The following is a 17611-nucleotide window of genomic DNA, read 5'->3' on the forward strand; positions in this document are numbered from 1 at the left end:
TTTTATATATTTTAAAATGAAGTTATATAAAAAATACAGTAACTATGTTTGCCTTTGCACTCATATCTTTGGCCAGACCAGAGTCTAAATGATCCTTCCCTGTGAGGGTCAACATTCCAAAAGTCTGAATCAGGGAGGAAAGGAATAGAAGTCATTCTTTGTCATTTTGGATTTTCCTCTTCAGAATAGGTCAGTGATATTCCAAACACTTCTGAAGGCTGGCTGTGCTGGGATCTGAGCTGGTACCCAAGTCTGCAAAGGGCTAATACAGCTGAATCTGCAACCTCATTCTGAGAGCCTCCCCCAGCACCCCCAGGAGGTAGTTGTCCTCATTGTATTCCTCCAATTTCCTAAGCTCCTTCTTCCCATAAAGAGGGATGCTGGTGATTTCCAGTGTGTATGTGCCAGGAGTGAGCTTCTTCTTGGCTGTGTGCAGGTAGCTGAGCCCATCCTTTTGGTGGATTCGGAAGATGCCGTCATCGTTCCCTTGGGAGATGACATAGCGGATGTGGTTGTTGAGGGGCTCAATGGCAGGGACTAGTTCTAGGATGTGCTCCTTGGAGCCAAGTCCGGAGAGGTTGAACTTCATGTGGACTGGGCTGTCCATGGCAACACTTTCTAGGCTGATTTGCTCCACCTGAGGGAAAGAGCAAGAACACACCTGAGTTTGTACAGGGCACACGGTGGATTCGAAAGCCACCTGCGGCTCTCAAGTATAGTCACCGGTAGCAGGTTGAGGCTGTTCCCTGTCTGGGCATTTGCTGTCTGTAGAGGAAGCTCTTGCAAATTCCTGTCAGGGTTGAGAAAAGCTTTCTTCTGCAGAGGATGCCCTGTAAATCTTCCTGACTCTCACCCAATGTTAAGTTTTACATTGAAAGACAGTCACTTTTGTTTGGTGTCGTGGCCACTGATAGTTTGCCCATGTTTCCATGGCTGTCCCCATACACTGTGCATATATGAGTAGCACTAACTGTATCTAATAGGACATTATCTAATGTTGTGTTGGTGGAAGGTCTCTTTAGGGGGTTGGAGGGGAGAGATGGGGGTCAATATGATCATAATACCTTTTATATATGTATGAAGCTCAAAAAACATTAATGGAAAAATTTAAGAAATGAGTCTAATTTTAACTTTTATAGGGTCAAAATGAGAAGTCTTCTGGCTGTTCAACAGCAGGTCCTGCACCCAGGGAAGTCAGCTCTGGGATGTGAATTTACTGGGAGCCTCAGTACATGCAGAGCCATCTGCAGAGTAAGGGAGGCAGGGTCGGTCAAAAGCAGGGCCCAGACAGCATGAACCGAATTTGTCACTTGAGACGTGAAGTAAGAATGCTGCCTTAGTTAGACAGGCCACAGAATAAAACCCAAAAACCAAAAAAACAATCCATAATGCTTTGATGTGGGTTTTTGCTTAAGTGAGGAACCCATCAGCATTTAGACAGACTCATGCTCCGCGCACCACAAGGGGAAGGCTTTTCTGTCTTGACGAGCAATTTGCCATGATTAAACACTGGGTTGGATGCTTAAGTCTACTCAAGAATAAATGTAACATTGACTTGCTATTTTAAAATAGTATTAGATTTGGGGGATTTGTGGGGGGCTAAATTAGTGTGGTCCTATAGATAACAGAAGGTTCTGAGACCCAGAATACTGAAGCTCAGCCAGTTACCGTGTGTGTGTGTGTGTGTGTGTGTGTGTGTGTGTGTGTGTGTGTGTGTGTGTGTGTGTTGATGGGGGCAATTCTCAGCAAAAAATTAACTACAAAGAGAGGTGACTGGTGACATCATTCTGTCCCTCGCCTCAGGGGAAATCACCAATATGCCCATATGTGGTTATTGATCGTGTATGCTCATGATCAGCAGCATTCAGAGGTTGAGATTTTTAAATCCTCATCTTACAGGTCCAGGAGCTGAGGGACAGGTTAGGTGCACATGTCCTAGGAGAGACAGATGAACAGTGGGCAGGGCCGAGGAATACGTGTATGTGTGTGTATGTGTGTGCATGTGTGTGTATGTGTGTGAGAATAACCGTTATTTTCCCTTTCTTCTTTGGGCACAGCAGGGCTTCTGCTCCGCACGCATCTACTCACAGCTGAGGCAGGCTCAGGCTCCTGTGCATTCCTCTTCCGCCGTCCATCTTTCTTGGGGTAGCCATTGATTTTGCACTCGTAGCATGCTTCTGGGGACAGAGCATTTTCGTCGTCCTCTGCCTCTGTATCTACCGACAGGTACTGTCCTTTGTTGAAGCCCATTCCCGAGACACAGTGGCTGTTTATGAGAAGCAAAACATTCTTAGAGGTTGTCATTAAACCTGGGGCAGTCTAAGTGTCTTTCAGAAACACGGAAGAAGAACAAGCTGCAAACAGCTCTTCCCACCCTCGGGTCCACCTGAGACCATGGGACATTACAGACATTTGTGCTATGACTCCTCACAGTGGCATGGTTACCGTCATGAGGTAGCAATGGAGATGACTCTGTGGTTGGGGTCAGCACAACACTAGGAACTGTATCAATCACAAAACCTGATCTTTGTGGTTCTGTTCTTGCCACACAAAGGGAAAGATTTCCTCTTGTTTTGAAACAGCAAAGTTCTTCTGAGGATGAGTCCTGGGCTTCTCCAGTTCTCAATTCCTATACAGATTGAAGCACTTGAAAGTAGTCTACTTAAGGAGGTGAAGCCAGTTCTTAATTGCTCAGGCAAAGGTCCTTGCTCTAACAACTGGTATCTCTGTGTTCCTAGTTTAGTTAGCAGAAGGAGGTGATGCTCAAAAGTGAGCCTCAATAACCCCAATCTTTTCGGTTATGTGTGACTGTTTACCAGTGCTGGTCAGATTGGTTTACATCCCTCACTTAGTGCCTGCCAGACTTACTCATTCTTCCAAAGAAGATCACCCCGATTTGATTGTAAACTACCATCATCTGTGTCCCCAAGGAGAACAGTCTCTGTGTGGTGGTAGCACCCAGCCACACACAAGTGGCAAGAACTAAGAAAGTTTAGTTACCCAAGGGGTAGCCAGCCTTGTAGGGAAGGACTGTTCCCTTTCTGGGCAACATAAAAAAGTCAGATGGGGAGAGAGAGAGAGACAGAGAGAGACAGAGAGAGAGAGAGAGAGAGAGAGAGAGAGAGAGAGAGAGACAGAGAGAGACAGAGAGAGAGAGAGAGAGAGACAGAGAGAGACAGAGAGAGAGAGAGACAGAGAGAGAGAGAGAGAGAGAGAGAGAGAGAGAGAGAGACAGACAGACAGACAGACAGACAGATAGACAGAGACAGACAGACAGAGACAGACAGAGACAGACAGGTAGACAGACAGACAGATAAAGTCCTTCCTCAGGGGTTGCTGGATCAACACCCGGGGAAATATAAGCAAAGCAATACAGGGGAGGAGGTCATTTGCACATCTGTCTTTCACTGTACAGACGACCTGCCTAAGCTTTGCATCTGGCTTTGAGTCTGGATGAATCAACTTCAGCCATTGTGAGGACCAGTGACTGATGCTTCCTACATTGCCCGGCCCCCTAAGTCCCAATGTTTTCCCCTCTTGGGATTCACATGTAGGGGTTCCTTTCCCTCTCCCCTTTGCAGGGGTGGGAAGCAAGGACGCCTGAATGCTCTGGAGAGAGGAAGAGTCACCCGTTGCTGCTGTTGGGACAATGGGCTGTCTTACCCCTGTCCCACTCTGAAGTACCCCGGTGGGCAGCCACATAGGTAGCCCCCTTCCGTGTTGGAGCAGCCGTAGCTGCACGGGTTCTTGGAGGAGGAACACTCGTTCACATCATGGCAGGCACTGGAGAACTGGTCGAAGGAGAACCCAGAGGGGCAGGCACACTTGTAACTCCCCAGGGTGTTATAGCAGGAGGCAGAGCCACAGGCACCGGGGTTGGAACATTCATTTTCATCTGTTCAAAGAAAAAAAGAAAGAAAGAAGCCCTTACACAGGGAAGGGGCAGGGGTAAAGGGGATGAAGGTGGGGGTCTCCATGGGCCTATCAGTTCACAGGACAGATAACTTTAGAAGAGTTAATAAAAATAAATTACTCCAAATTACTGTCTTTACATGCTTGAGAAAGCCCTAGCCCCCTGCACGGCCCTTCTCTACTGGTGCTATTTGAGAGCACACAGGCAACTGGTAGGGACAGATATGTGCAGTTTGATGAATCATTCTTTTATTCTCTTAACAAAGGGTTATTTCAAAAGCCTGTATTTTAGGCGAATCCAGAGAGAGAGAGAACAGATTTATAGTTTGGGGGGGGGGAGGGAGAAAGTGGGGGAGTGGCTATCAGTTATGGGATTTCTATTGGGGGGGCAATGGAGACTATTGATTGGAATTGCTGACTGCATACTCTCAGGAGAACACACCTAAACACTTTCAACAGACACTGTAAAAGGGTGAGTTTGACGGTACACGAACCATGTAGATTTTTAAAGGAGCCCATCTCTCTACCAGCATTTGTGGCTGCTCCTTGGCCCTTAGCACTGTCCCACCTCTTCATGTCTATATGGGAGGGAGTCTCTGAAAAATTCAGAGCCTCTTATAAAACAGCGATGAAAATGACCTCGATTGAGTCTCTTGAACTAAGAGTGGTTTGAACTGCCCCAGAGCCTGCCTGGTGCAGACTGTGTCTTCCCTCAGGACTTTACCCTCCCTGCTATCCCTCTGACTGCTAAATGCTTAGCTCTGTCCCTCAGACGCCTGGTGGGGACATAATTACAGGTTTGCTTTCAGTTGCTGACATCAAGGGTTAAAGCCCCAAAGGTGCTTTCGACTTTGGGAATTACGAGATGGCTAACTGTTTGGTTGATGAGATAGCCCTGGGTTTGACTCCTCTTGTGCTTTATTATGACCCACGCTTCACGCTGGGCAGGGATCACATCTGTTCTACGGAATTCTTTCCATCCCAGTGACTGCTTATGGAGTGTAGAGTGCCTGGGGACATATTTCAGCCTGAGTGCAAGCAGGCCCATCTGCGAGTGTGCACACCTTGGGAACACAATGATTACAGGGTGTGGGGGCAGCAGAGACCCACAGCAGCACAGAGAGATTCTCTAGATGGAGTTGGGGTTCAGCAGAGGCCTCTAGACAGAAAATTGAACTTTGTAAAGTCCAGGACAGAGGCTGCTGAAAGGGCAGGTATTAGGCATATTTTAATGTAATGTACATAGTTGGAGACTTAAATGAGACAAGTAAATGAAGAACTCTTAGCCACCAAATATAAAATATGGTCATTTGCCTAATAGGTGAAATCTCCTGGCGTCATTTTTATTGACAGGAAATACATTCTCAGTGGGTTGGCTCTGTGGGATCTGAATGGGCCCAATGCTCCGTTTCTCTATTTGAGAGACTTGGAATTCTGTCCCAAAGTGTCATCTGCTTTACAATTAGTTTCCACATTTATATGTACTATTTCTCTTCTGACATGGAATCTAAATCAGATTACAGCTTAATGGCATGTTCCCACCATGACTTTATTACGGCATTGTGTTAAGTCAGAAAAATTACCCAGAAAGCCAATTAATTGGGTAAATTGAATTTAAGTATTCCATTTACAAGAACATTTTAAAACAGGATTATGTTTCTGGAAGTACCATGAGGTTCTCATATTTATACGCTATAAATATATAACATAGTAACATTGTATGAATTTGGTTAAGTATGGCCTTGTTTGAGATACATTGTGAGTTGAAATGTCTTTGTCTATGTTGTGATTGTTGGGGAAAACTTGTAATATAGAAGAGACTGAAAGCTATCTGCAGTAAATGGCAAAATAAAGTGCACACTGAGACGTTGTCCTCATATGCGAATGTTCGTTATCAGTCGCACGGTTTCAATTTCAAATAATCTCAGTTCCTGCTGGTGGTTGAGAACACTTCCTACATCCATACAGTCTGTGTCCTAGGATGTCCTCTTGATTCCCTGTGGTAATCGGCTGAAAACTTGCAAATGGGAGTTCATATGAAAAGCTTTCTCCAAAGTGATCACTTCCAGAGACTGATTACACATCTCAAATTGGTGGTACCACGAACAGCAGCGTGAACTTTGGAGTTCATCGGTTTGTGGGAGTCTGACGCACTGACTGAAACCTTCGGCTGTGCACCAGAGGAGAGAGCTCCAGGAAAGTCCCCTCTCCTCCCTCCAGTCATGGCGCACATTTATACCAACAGAGGCAGATGACTGAGCTCGGTCCTAATTCTTAGCACTCTAATTCGCTGCTTTCATTAGCTTCCCAGCTGGGGTAAGTTTCTGCCCTGTCTTTGAGCTACAATTCCCATTATGTTATGTGGCTTAAAAGCAAGAGGAGTGTCAGTTTTAACAGAGGTGAGCTAAATCCCTGGAGGGATCCAGGACCTTTGCAATCCTGTCTCTGTCTACCCAAGGGTCGACTGCCTAAAGATAATCATTTGAAGAAAGAAACCCTAACTCTTGCAAGTGGGGAGACCTGCTTACGTGCTCCGAGTTCCCTTCCTTGGTCAGTGTGTTTTTGAGAGTGGGTCTCACAGGCCTTGGATACTCCTACTTTAGTCTTCAGGTGCTGGCCTGCTGGGGAAATCTACCGTGCCTCATCCTTGGAAGCGCCATTGCTCTGTTTCTGATTAGAAGCATTGCAGGCCTGGGTCTGGACTCTGGTGGTCTAGGCTAAATAGAGCATTTAAACTAAGGAACCGTGGAAACCAAACTGGGATGGTACCTCACCATTTCAAGCCGCACACGGGCCATTCCTCAACCCAAACTCCACAGTTACTAAAGGCTCGAGCAGCTGCTGTTGCAGTGAATGTTTTAGATCAAAACTTTAAGAGGTGTAGGAATTTTAACTGGTGACTTCTATGTGTTCTCATTTAATTTTAAGTCCTCCTTGAAACTACGAATTTGGTGTAAACTGACTACTGGAGAATCATTCTTTTGCCTTAAGCTCTGCAGAACTAACCACAGGTCTGCAGTACTTACTAAAGCAATGGGTCTGGGAGTTTACAAACATCATGGTAAACAAAGTTCTATGTCATCTTTAATAGTCAAAGCCACCACTTCCTATGTTGGAAAGAGCTTGACAGTGCATGACCTCTGTATATGAATGAATGTATCAGGGCTTAAGGAATTCCGCAGCATTTGTTTTTTTCATGAAGAAAAAGAATTGAATTATATTTACAAAATAGTTTTGCTTGGTTGTTTAACTTGTTGCTTTGGTAATCATTTAAAACTTTAGCCTTACCTTTCTTTGCTAGCTACATGTTCTTAAAGTGTTTTTGTTTATCTCTTTTAGAGTGTAAAACAATAGGTTTCATTTGTGATATTTCCTCACACATAATCATCATGCCTTGCTCCGAATCAAGGCTGTCTGCCTCCCCTTCCCCAGATGTGCATATCTGGTGTGGCAAAGCATCTGCCCTTGGCCTGGCGGGAGGCCGCAGTCCAGATAAGAGCTCCGTGGACCTCACTTCTCTTATGAAACACTTGGTTTTCTTCTCAGCTCGTTAAGCTGCCACTAGAAAATTCTCTGAAGCAGAACATAAAAGATCACATCAAGTCAATTCCTTTGGTGGATCACTACAGCACATTTGAATGGCATGTGTAGTGTCTTCAATCACTTCGGAGACAAGGAAGGAGTCTGCGGCTCTCTGGGGGAGCTCGGCTTCTCTCCTGTTGGGCAATACAAGCTTCTACTCCCACAGTGTGTTGGACAGGACAGCTATGGAGTGCGTTCAAGTGGAGCAAAGAAACTGGGCATATGCTCAGTCAGTCTACTCAGGAAGGATAAGGGTCTCTTTCATCAGTGGCTTCTTATGAGGAGAATTTCCGTGATTACTATCAGTGCAGAGAATAGAACAGAATGCCTGTTGTGTGTGTGTTTTTAATAAACATTTTTGTCTGGAGTTGTCAGCAGCATTTGCTCTGACTAGTTGTTTTTTTCTATGTTAAAGCAACATCGCAATACTCAATAAATCTATGGGACACGTGAGGACAGAATAACTCTCCTTGGGGGTTGGAATTCCTGGCTGGGCATGCAGATGTATGCCTGACATCCTTGTCCTGGGAAGCAGAGGTTGCAGGATTAAGGATGGCCTGGGGCTATGTAGCAAGTTATAGACAAGCCTGGACTATATGAGGCCCTGTCTCAAGAAGAATCGAAAGGGCCCCTTAAATTTATTCCAGGGTAATGGGTGAATGCGTCCCTGAACGGCATCTAACGGATTACTAATGAAACGCGGCAAAGCATGGGAAGTTTGCATGATGTTTGTAACGCCATCCCCAACCTCTCTGTCCATCAAAAGTCAAAATGGCTGCACCTGTAACCGAGGTACCTTTAAATATGCCAAAACATGTTTATGATGGATTTAGTCACATGCACAAGTACAGAAACGAGCACAATAAGCCCCTGGTGTGCATCAATGTTTTTATACAGACTTCTGTCTACTTCTTCAACAGTGTGTAGGGGTGGGACAGGACCCTGAACCTTCCACATGCTAGGCAAGTGATCTTCCACTGAACTAACTCTAGCTCTCTCACACACTGACCTTAAATGGTTAAACTGGTGTTTTAGGTTCTAGGAGTCTGTACGGCAACTAGAACATCTATTATTTAGTTTACTCAGGTGCTGAAGTTCAGAAAAGCCAGGTCCCCGAGGAATGCTCACCAACACACTGATTCCACTGGTAGTGCTGGACATAGCCCTGTGGGCAGCCACACCGATAACCTCCCAGAATGTTCTGACAGCCATGTTGGCACCTGTGGTTTCCATCACATTCGTCAACGTCTGCAAAAACAACCCGAGTTCAGTCTTCACATTTCCTTGGTAAGTGCATTCCACACGCAACCTTTCAGGAACAACCTAAACAGCGCACGGCCTGGGGAGGGACTGGGCTTTTCTCCAACATGGTTACTAGTCAGGGATGTGCAAAGCCTGGCTAAGATAAGAAACCACCTTATTCTGATGCTGTCCACCAGACCACAGCACACCAGCGCTCTGAGGAAGAGGGTAATTTCAGCAGGTCAACCACAGTCACCGCAAATGTGGAACAGTTTGAATTGACCAGCTCCATATGGTATGATTTATTTGGTAAATTATATCTATTTGCATTAAAGATTGTAACTGATTCAAAAGTGACTCATATGTAATCCCCATTGTGGGGAAGATACACACACTACGAAGCTATCTATAAAGTATAATGGTTTTGCATGCAAACATTTTTTTTATTGTCAGTCAAGACTAATTAGATGCAAATCCTTTTAAACTATTTGAATATGTTGTTATTTTTAGGCAAGATGTGGTACTACATATGGAATAATTTCTTTGTTAATATATGCATACACTTTTGGAATGGCAACTAAGGCTTTGAAATCTACCCCAAAAGAGTGAAATAAAATTGGCACGCCTGATGGATGTGTAACAAATTTACACGGATAATTAATAAATGGTATCTTATGTGGATGGTCACGAGCTGAATTCACACATGGCACGCAGCTGGAGGGTCAGAATGCTTTTTAATGCCTATTGATTTCAAATATGAAAATTAAAATCAAAATTTTAGAACAGATGGCGGAAAAATGCATACCAAAGCCCCATCATTCTTAGAGAGCATGTTCAATATTTTGACTGCATCTAGAGTGGAAAGCCACATACGTCTGGGAATAACTTGTAAAAAAGGATAATTAACTGGGCATTAGAAATTATAACACAATATAAAAGCAGAAGGTTGACGGGGACTGATAATCTGAGCCCTACAACACTGACATATCTGCCTTCTTGGGAGTGACATGAGCAAGTGCCAAGTAAACACTGAAGACCCCCATGTGGTCGTTTTCTTTCTTTTCATCCCAGCAGCTGTTCTTTTGGATTTCCTAAGAGAAAAATACCTGTCTCGTGGGTGGCATCATGGGTGCGGAGTTTAAATATTCTTTTTGCCTGTGTATATGTATGTGGTGTCCCTGCACATGCATGTTCTTTGTGCATGGGCAAATGTGTACAGTGCAGGGAGTGGTGTGTGCACGTGCTCACACGTGTGTGTGTGTGTGTGTGTGTGTGTGTGTACGTGTGTGTGTGTGTGTGTACCTGTGTGTCTCTGTGTGTGTTCTTGAACGGTGCTCTACCTTGTATGTTGAGGCAGGATCTTTTGCTAACTCCAGACCGTACTGATTCCTCTAGCATAGCTATCCAGCTTGCACCACGGATTCCAGTCCCGCTTCCAGAGTGTGGGGACTGCAGACGAGGTACCATGCCTACTCGGCGTTGACCTGGGTGCTGGGGGTCTGAACTCAGGCTTGAATGGCACATGCTTTCTGAAGCCCCCACATTAAGGATTCCTGTGCACTTGGACTCACCTTCACAGTTCAGCCCAGAGGCATCCAGGGAGAACCCTCTTTGACATTCACAGCTGAAGCTCCCAGGCGTGTTCTGACAGACCCCCTTTGCTCCACAGAGGGAAGGCTGAGACCCACATTCATTGTTATCTAGCCAAGCAACAAGATGGAGGGAAAGAGTCAAGCTTCCTTGTATTGCCAGTCAATTAAATCTCACGACGTGAAATAAACGGAGGGGCACAGGCCATGTTTTCATTCTGTCAGGAGGGCACTTTAGACTAAGGCAAATCAGAATTCATTCGCAAGAGCAGCATGAAACACGTGGTTTTCAGTGACTTGCGACTAGAAATCTGTTTTAGAATGACTGGAGGTACCGTCTTAGATAATACAGAATAATTTAAGGATCTCTTAAAAATGTGCCTTCTATAACAAAATTGAAAAAACGCCAGTGCAGCCTTTGATCCTATTTTATCTGAGCATCATAGCTGCATGTGGTTTGTGAAACTGAGGCATGACTTAGAACATGCCTGCTCTACACGTGTGTGGCAGGACTTCCCCCGTGTTTTAACACCGCAGCCGCACTGAGGATGTGAGGCTGGGGCACTATACAGTGTGCACACTGCATGTGCAAATGCGTGTCCAGGCCTTCTTCCCGTGGATGGCATTCTAGTCAACAAATATCCATGTCACCCACAACTTCCCTAGGCCCGACTGAGCCACGGCTATGCACCCAACCGATGTCCGAGAAGGACCCTGACTGTCATTTGCCTTACCAACGCAAGCAGTGTGATGCTGGGTAAAACCGGGCGGACATTTACAGGTGAACCCCCCCAGGGTGTTGGCACAGAGGAACTGGCAGTTGTGCTGTTTGGTTTGACATTCATCGAGGTCTGAAATGACAGAGAAGCCAAGGAGAAGTCATGCGTTTCCCATAGGGGCGATTGGGTTTACACTTCAGCTGAGGTCTGTAGGCTCCCATATGCATACGAGGAAGGGTTTGAATGTGCATGTTAAGCAGCCTAAGTATAGAAGGTTACCAATTGGGACAGGGTTGCTAAAGGGTTATAGGGCAAAGTTTTCTTAAAATAAGAAACCGGATGGCCGAAGCAAAGCAGGTCCATCATTTTCAAAGGTGACATGGAAAAGTTGTCCTTCTTGTAGTCAATGTGGTTTGGTACATAGATAGTTACATATTCTTGTTAAAGGGGATATTCAATAAACATAAGGTAGAGTTTGGAAATGGAGGGAGGGTTACCAGATCTGAATGGGAATGCCATTACTTATAAAAGAAAAGAAGCAAAAACACAGCTTCTGCTGGGCAGTGCTGGTGCATGCCTTTAATTCTAGCACTTGGGAGGCAGAGATGGGAGGATTTCTGTGAGTTCAAGACCAGCCGGGATTACAGAGGGGGTTCCAGGTCAGTCAAGGCTACACAGAGCAACCTGTTTTAAACACAGCAAACAGACACCCACTCCCTTCCCCACCTCCGCCTCTCCAATCAAAACCAGAACAACTATAAATTTATATTAATATCTGAACTCTTCTAATAGGAAACTCAATATCTGATTTTGACTTGAGTAAACTGTGCAAAACATCAGTTCTGCCAAACAATTTCTCCCAACAGGTTCAAGAAAATCCCACACTTGTTACTTTTATTGTGTTATTATTATTATTATTATTATTATTATTATTATTATTATTATTATTATTATTGTTATTATTATTTACTATAGCTTGGAAAGAGAATTTTGCTTCACGGAGAATACAGTTAAATCATCTGTTCAGTTCATTAGCATCATGCTTAGAAGGGTTCTTATAAAATCAAACATAGAGTGGCACTGTAGCCATTTTAGTGACCAAACTTGGCGTGCGAACCATTTTTAATACAGTGTGTGCACAAATTAATGCACACACTCACTCCTCACCTTTCTGCAGTAAATGCAGATGCATGTAAAACTGAGGTGGAGCCTGAGGTTAGCAGCAGCAAGAACTCGGGTTCCTGATGGTTCTTAACAACTCTTGCATCAGAGATTTTTAATGAAAAAGTTACCGTATGAATGGATGGATTAGGATTATGGTATTTTCATAAGCCTGTAACTTGCTCAAATTTACCACTCCATTATCTCTTCTTGTCTCTCCCTCTATCCTCTTGACCATCTTCCCAAAAGTTTTCTGCACTTTCATGCCAGACATATTTTTTTTAACTCAAAGTGATTTTATTGCTTGTGTACACAACATTTTTGCCACTAGAACAGAGGCTGTGGACAACTCATATTTCCAATTGGGTGGGAGCACACGCTTAGTCTTACAGTATCGAGCCCACTGGTGAATTCTGCTCTCTGTCAGAATCAGGTAGAATTTAGCATCCTTATCCTTTCTGTTCCTCTCGGGGCTACTTTCGGACAGAAACTGCTTTCTTAATCAAATGGTAGAGATCCTCAGGGGGATCAGGGGCAAGGCCTTTGGATTTAGAGATTCTTAAGAGTTTATTTCCAGTCACAAAACGGACCTGCGCCACACCATGTGAGTCCCTCAGGATCACACCTATCTGGGAGGGAGTCAGGCCTTTCTTGGTCAACTTGCAAATTTGTTCCTTCACATCATCAGACTTTAGGCACTTGGGGACAGGCCCTTCCTGGGAGTGTATATTCGACTCATGAGGGTGGAGGTCTCAGACATTTTTTAAAAAGTTATTTTTAAAGATTTTATAAATATTTAGGATAGCATACAAAGTAGTGGGTTTCATCATGGCATTTTTATACTCCTTAGAAAAAGGTCTAGATTCTGTATATGTCAGAAAACATGTTTGCGTTCCTGAGGCTGGCTTATTTTGCTTAATGTGATGACATCCAGTTCCAACCACTTTCTTTTGAAGTAAATTTGCGGTTCCTGGCTGAAAACAAAATATTCCTTTTGCATGTGTGTGTGTGTGAGTGCTTGTGTGTGTGTGTACACACATATGCACGTGTTTGAGAGGACATGCGTAAATGTGCTTGTGTGTGCATGCATCCATGCAGACTTTATTTCTTTTAATTTCTAAGGAGTAAAATATTTTAATTTAGAGTTTCAAGTCCCCTTGCTTCTATAATAGGAGTCCTGGTCCAGTTTTCTGTGAAGCAGCTTCTTAACATAGGGGAAGTGTGTGCTACAAGGCTGATATGCAGATGTTACTGAAGAGGGGTAGGGCTTCCTCTCACCTTTGCACGTCTTGCCGTCCTCCTGAAGGACATACCCCCGTGGGCAGGAGCACTGGTAACTGCCCTCTGTGTTCTTGCAGATGAAGTTGCATGGCTTTGGAGACTGGGAACATTCATCCAGGTCTAAGGAGAGGTAAGAGCGACACGAGAGACCCGGTTATGAGGAACAGCCAGCCCCTCCACTCCCCCCACATTCTTACTGCATCCTTCTTGCTTTCCCTGTGCAAAACACAGTGAATTCAGCCAGCAAGAAATGACGCTTACAACAGTTGTCTCTAAAGTAGCAGACTGGCTTACTTTGAGGATCAATGCACAGATCTTGGCTAGATCTTGGAATGTCTAGACAACTGTCTGGGCTCAAAAAAAAAAAAGATTTAGACCAAGAAACTCCTCAACTTAATTAGTCTGGACTAGACCTTAGGGGTGCTCCCATTCCTTCTTGTCTCTTGAATGTGGACTGTGGGTTTACTCTGAGCCAGTGGCTTCCCTGTGGCAGCTTCTCACAGATGCCCTCTGCATACCCTGTTCTCCTGACAGGGTCTCTCATTTTCCCTGTTCCTTTTGTTTCCTTCCAGGGTAAGTTACCTAAGATCCGGTGAACCCCCTTTTGTGGCCTTTCTACATTGCACAGTTCACTTACAGCAGTGGTTCTCCACCATGGGGAAACACATACTCCAGATGGTCCTATGAACTGAGACACTATAAATCGACAGTTACGAGGTAGCAATGGGCATAATTTTATGAATGAGAGGGGGCGGGGGCCAGCACGACATGAGGATCTGTATCAAAGGGTCACAGCGTTAGGAAGGTGGAGAACCACTGACGGACAGAATATTGTGGCTAAGCCACACTTGGTCTGTCCGCACTGGGCTGTGCCAACTCTTAATTGCCAGACCTGTGACAGACAGCAGACAGTCACCATTTCCTCCACAGCACTCACTGGATGGATGGATAGATGGATGGATGGATGGATGGATGGATGGATGGATGGATGGATGGATGCCTGCTGCATGCAGAATCTCTTGATTCAGAGCCCACTCCTGGCTACTCCCCCGTCTGCTGCTTCTACTGCGTGATTAAAATGCTTTTGTGGAGTTGGTCTATTTTGCTTGGTACTTTTTGTAAAACTGGTAATTTAAGAGGGATCACATACACTAGGAAATGAAGAGAGATCGAGAACTGCTTGAAAGGTTACAAGAAGGCTCGCCCTCAACCTTCTGTTTGTCAGAAAACGACATGGATCAGATAACTACAAATTAAAGAAGATGAATATTATGTGAACAGCCAGAGGATGCTGCGGTGACACTTCTTCGCAAGGAGAGATTTTAGGTGGTGCTTAGTTGCTTCACTTCATGAGAAACTGTAAAGAATGAATTCCGCTTCACACACAAACACACTGGATTCACAAGAGAAACCTACTTATTTTCTTTAACAAATAGACATGTGTTTGTAAATTTTAAATTAAAATAGGAAATGTCGAAAGTGCATTTTTTCAATTTTTATGTTTCTTTCACTGCACAGATTTTGAGATGACCTGAACCCTGTGCCTCACACAGTTAAACAAACAAACAAATAAACCAAGAAAACAAGAACTTTGCCTCTTAAGAGAAGCATGACTGAGAAGTCTGGCCAGCACTGTGAAAGATGCCCCGACTGTGCTGGGTCTGTGGGAAGTAGGAGTTGCCAAATTCCGCAGTGCACCTTCACAAGTTGTTCTGCTAATGTCCGATCTTACCTACACAAGCTGTTCCGCTGATGTCCGTGGTGTAGCCGACCTTGCAGAAGCACCGGAAGGAGCCCATGGTGTTGACGCACTGGCCATTAGTGCAGAGGCTTGGCATCACCTTACATTCGTCGATATCTGTAGAGCAAGAAAATAATAAAGAAAGAAGGGTAGATGCTAATGTGTACGCAGTGGAGACAGCCTAGAGAAGTCCAAGAGTCCCTTTTTAGTTCTCAGGGAACGGCAACCTGGGAGGGAAAGAGAGGCATCTGAAGAGGTGGAGAGAGAGAGACAAGGGAGGGCTATGCTGGAAGGCTCATCCCAGACTGTTCGTTTTGCATTCTAAGTGGGGAGTTACAATTTTTGGTACATTTTTGAAAGATGCCCCTTAAAATCTGTGATCATTTTCTATACATAGGCTTCAGTTAGCAGTCTGTACAGCAATGGAAGAAACCAGTTTACCTTTCATAACATCTATAGACCACTTGGTAGAGCACACACACACACACACACACACACACACACACGGTAGAAACCTCTAGTTGATTATGAAACCTGCTAGTGCGGAAGGTGCCTGAAAATAGAATGAATTCCTATGTCCACTCAGCTGAGCACTGCTTTTTCAAACAATGCAAAGGCAGTTTGGAGGTTATTAGTGCCCATGGCTTTTGGGGTCAGACAGGAGTTTTCCATGTTTTTTTTGGGGGGGGGGCATTATTTATTGTTACCATAGTTTTGTGCTTCCATTTGCTCCTCCATTAAGTGAGAATAATAAAGTTTCCCTTGGGTTTGACATAGAAATAGATCTCTTAAATTTTGTGAATCGTGGGCTGGGGAGATAATTCAGTGGTAAGACGCTCAAGATGTGAGTTAGATCCCTAGACCCTTAATTTTAAAAGGCCAGGAGTGGTAGTATGGATGAAAACATCAGAATCCCTAAGGTGCACAGGCACCTTGGACAGTTTCTCTGGCCTCCAGGCACACCTTACACAAGTGCATATGCACTTACATACACACACACACACACACACACACACACACACACACACCCCAGTATATAGCACTGGGCAAGAATATTTTGATATGTGTATAGAATACCAGACTTTCTGAGAGAAATCTGATAAAATTACCCTTTCACATTTTTTACATTAGTCTGGACGTATAAAATTCACTGGTTTGATACAAGGCCCGAGGCCCCTCAGCACATCACCTCTTCCATCAGTGGCGTATCCTGGGCCGTGAGGACATATCTTTTTGTACTGGGCAGTTCCAGGAAGTGGGCACAGCTCACACTGGTGGCCCCAGCCTCGCCCGCCATCACAGCAGCATTCTGACTTGGTGACGAGGTTGCGGCTACTGGAGGCCATCTGACACATGGTCTGCAATACCTCTGCGAAGCACAGACCCTGGCGGTTGTCTGGAGCGGGACACAAGACAAGAGTCAAGGCAGGTATCGGGCAGCTTGGTTTTCAGGGGACCATCATGCTCCCCCCCCCAAAAGCTTCAAAACTCAGGATTCTTCCTAAGTGAGCAGCTGACGCTTGATTGTTTGTTGACTATACCCCCCTTCCCCCCATGATGTTTAGACTATGAATTGAGTATTAAAGCTGACAAATGTTATCCAGTAGAATGTTGAATAAATTATTCAATAAAAATGGAATTATTCTTTTCGATTCAACGGAAGTAACAGGCAAATGGTTAGGAGCTGTATTCCCAGAGAACCCAGAAGGGAAGACCATCGGATGAAGTTTTTTCCTGTTAGACAAAGTGATACTAGGAAGGGAATAAAGAACAAATTCAAGATTATGTTTTGTTCTATTATTCTATTAGTGTCAGCAGTGAGAGGATTTAGTGCACTGTAGATAGCAGATTAATGTAAGTCCAGGGGCTTCTGTGATGTAAGCATGGAGGAAAAATCCGTCAGCATGGTTTCATAAGCCAACTGTTCTAGAAAAACTTGTAACACGAACGAAAAGCAGCGTTTTGCTCGTAGGGCTTCTTTAAAGACATAGAACTGGTAAAGATCGAGATTGGAGACAGCAGGAAATAAAATACATAGTCAGGTATACAAGCATCCCCAGGACTGGGGGCAGCAGGTTGATGATTTCCGGCCACAACCTGTGTTTACAGCTGCCATCATTAGCTGCACCCGCTACAGTGTACACATTTCAGCTTTGGGTCAGTGTGCTATAGTGCTCATGAAGTTATATTTCCAATTAGAAATTATTTTGTCAAGCATTTTTCTTTCTGAACCGTAATGTAAGAAATTAACCCCCACTGCGCTTTTGAAATGTGTGGCGTTTGCTTCGCATTAGTACTGGCAGGGCTTACCTCACACTGAAAATATTTTCTTTTTTGGAATTAAATCATCTCCTGATGTCGGTCTTACTAAAGTCACATTTTCC

At 44.5% G+C, this 17611-nt stretch overlaps 1 protein-coding gene across 1 annotated transcript in view; it reads right to left on the reverse strand.

Annotated features, from left to right (window-relative positions):
• Window positions 1–262: 262 nt before the first annotated feature.
• FBN2 (fibrillin 2) overlaps window positions 263–17611 on the reverse strand; it is a gene marked incomplete at both ends in the record, with an annotated part of 188032 nt that continues 170683 nt past the window's right edge. Inside the window, 9 exons of the mRNA XM_080919750.1 lie at window positions 263–637; window positions 2089–2266; window positions 3664–3895; window positions 8623–8742; window positions 10308–10436; window positions 11060–11176; window positions 13484–13606; window positions 15219–15344; window positions 16417–16623. Of these exons, the coding sequence (XP_080775876.1) occupies window positions 263–637; window positions 2089–2266; window positions 3664–3895; window positions 8623–8742; window positions 10308–10436; window positions 11060–11176; window positions 13484–13606; window positions 15219–15344; window positions 16417–16623 (1607 nt within the window). The remainder of the gene's footprint in view (window positions 638–2088; window positions 2267–3663; window positions 3896–8622; window positions 8743–10307; window positions 10437–11059; window positions 11177–13483; window positions 13607–15218; window positions 15345–16416; window positions 16624–17611) is intronic.

The sequence above is a fragment of the Micromys minutus genome (genome assembly GCF_963924665.1).
Source record: "Micromys minutus genome assembly, chromosome: 8".
Classification (NCBI taxonomy): domain Eukaryota; kingdom Metazoa; phylum Chordata; class Mammalia; order Rodentia; family Muridae; genus Micromys; species Micromys minutus.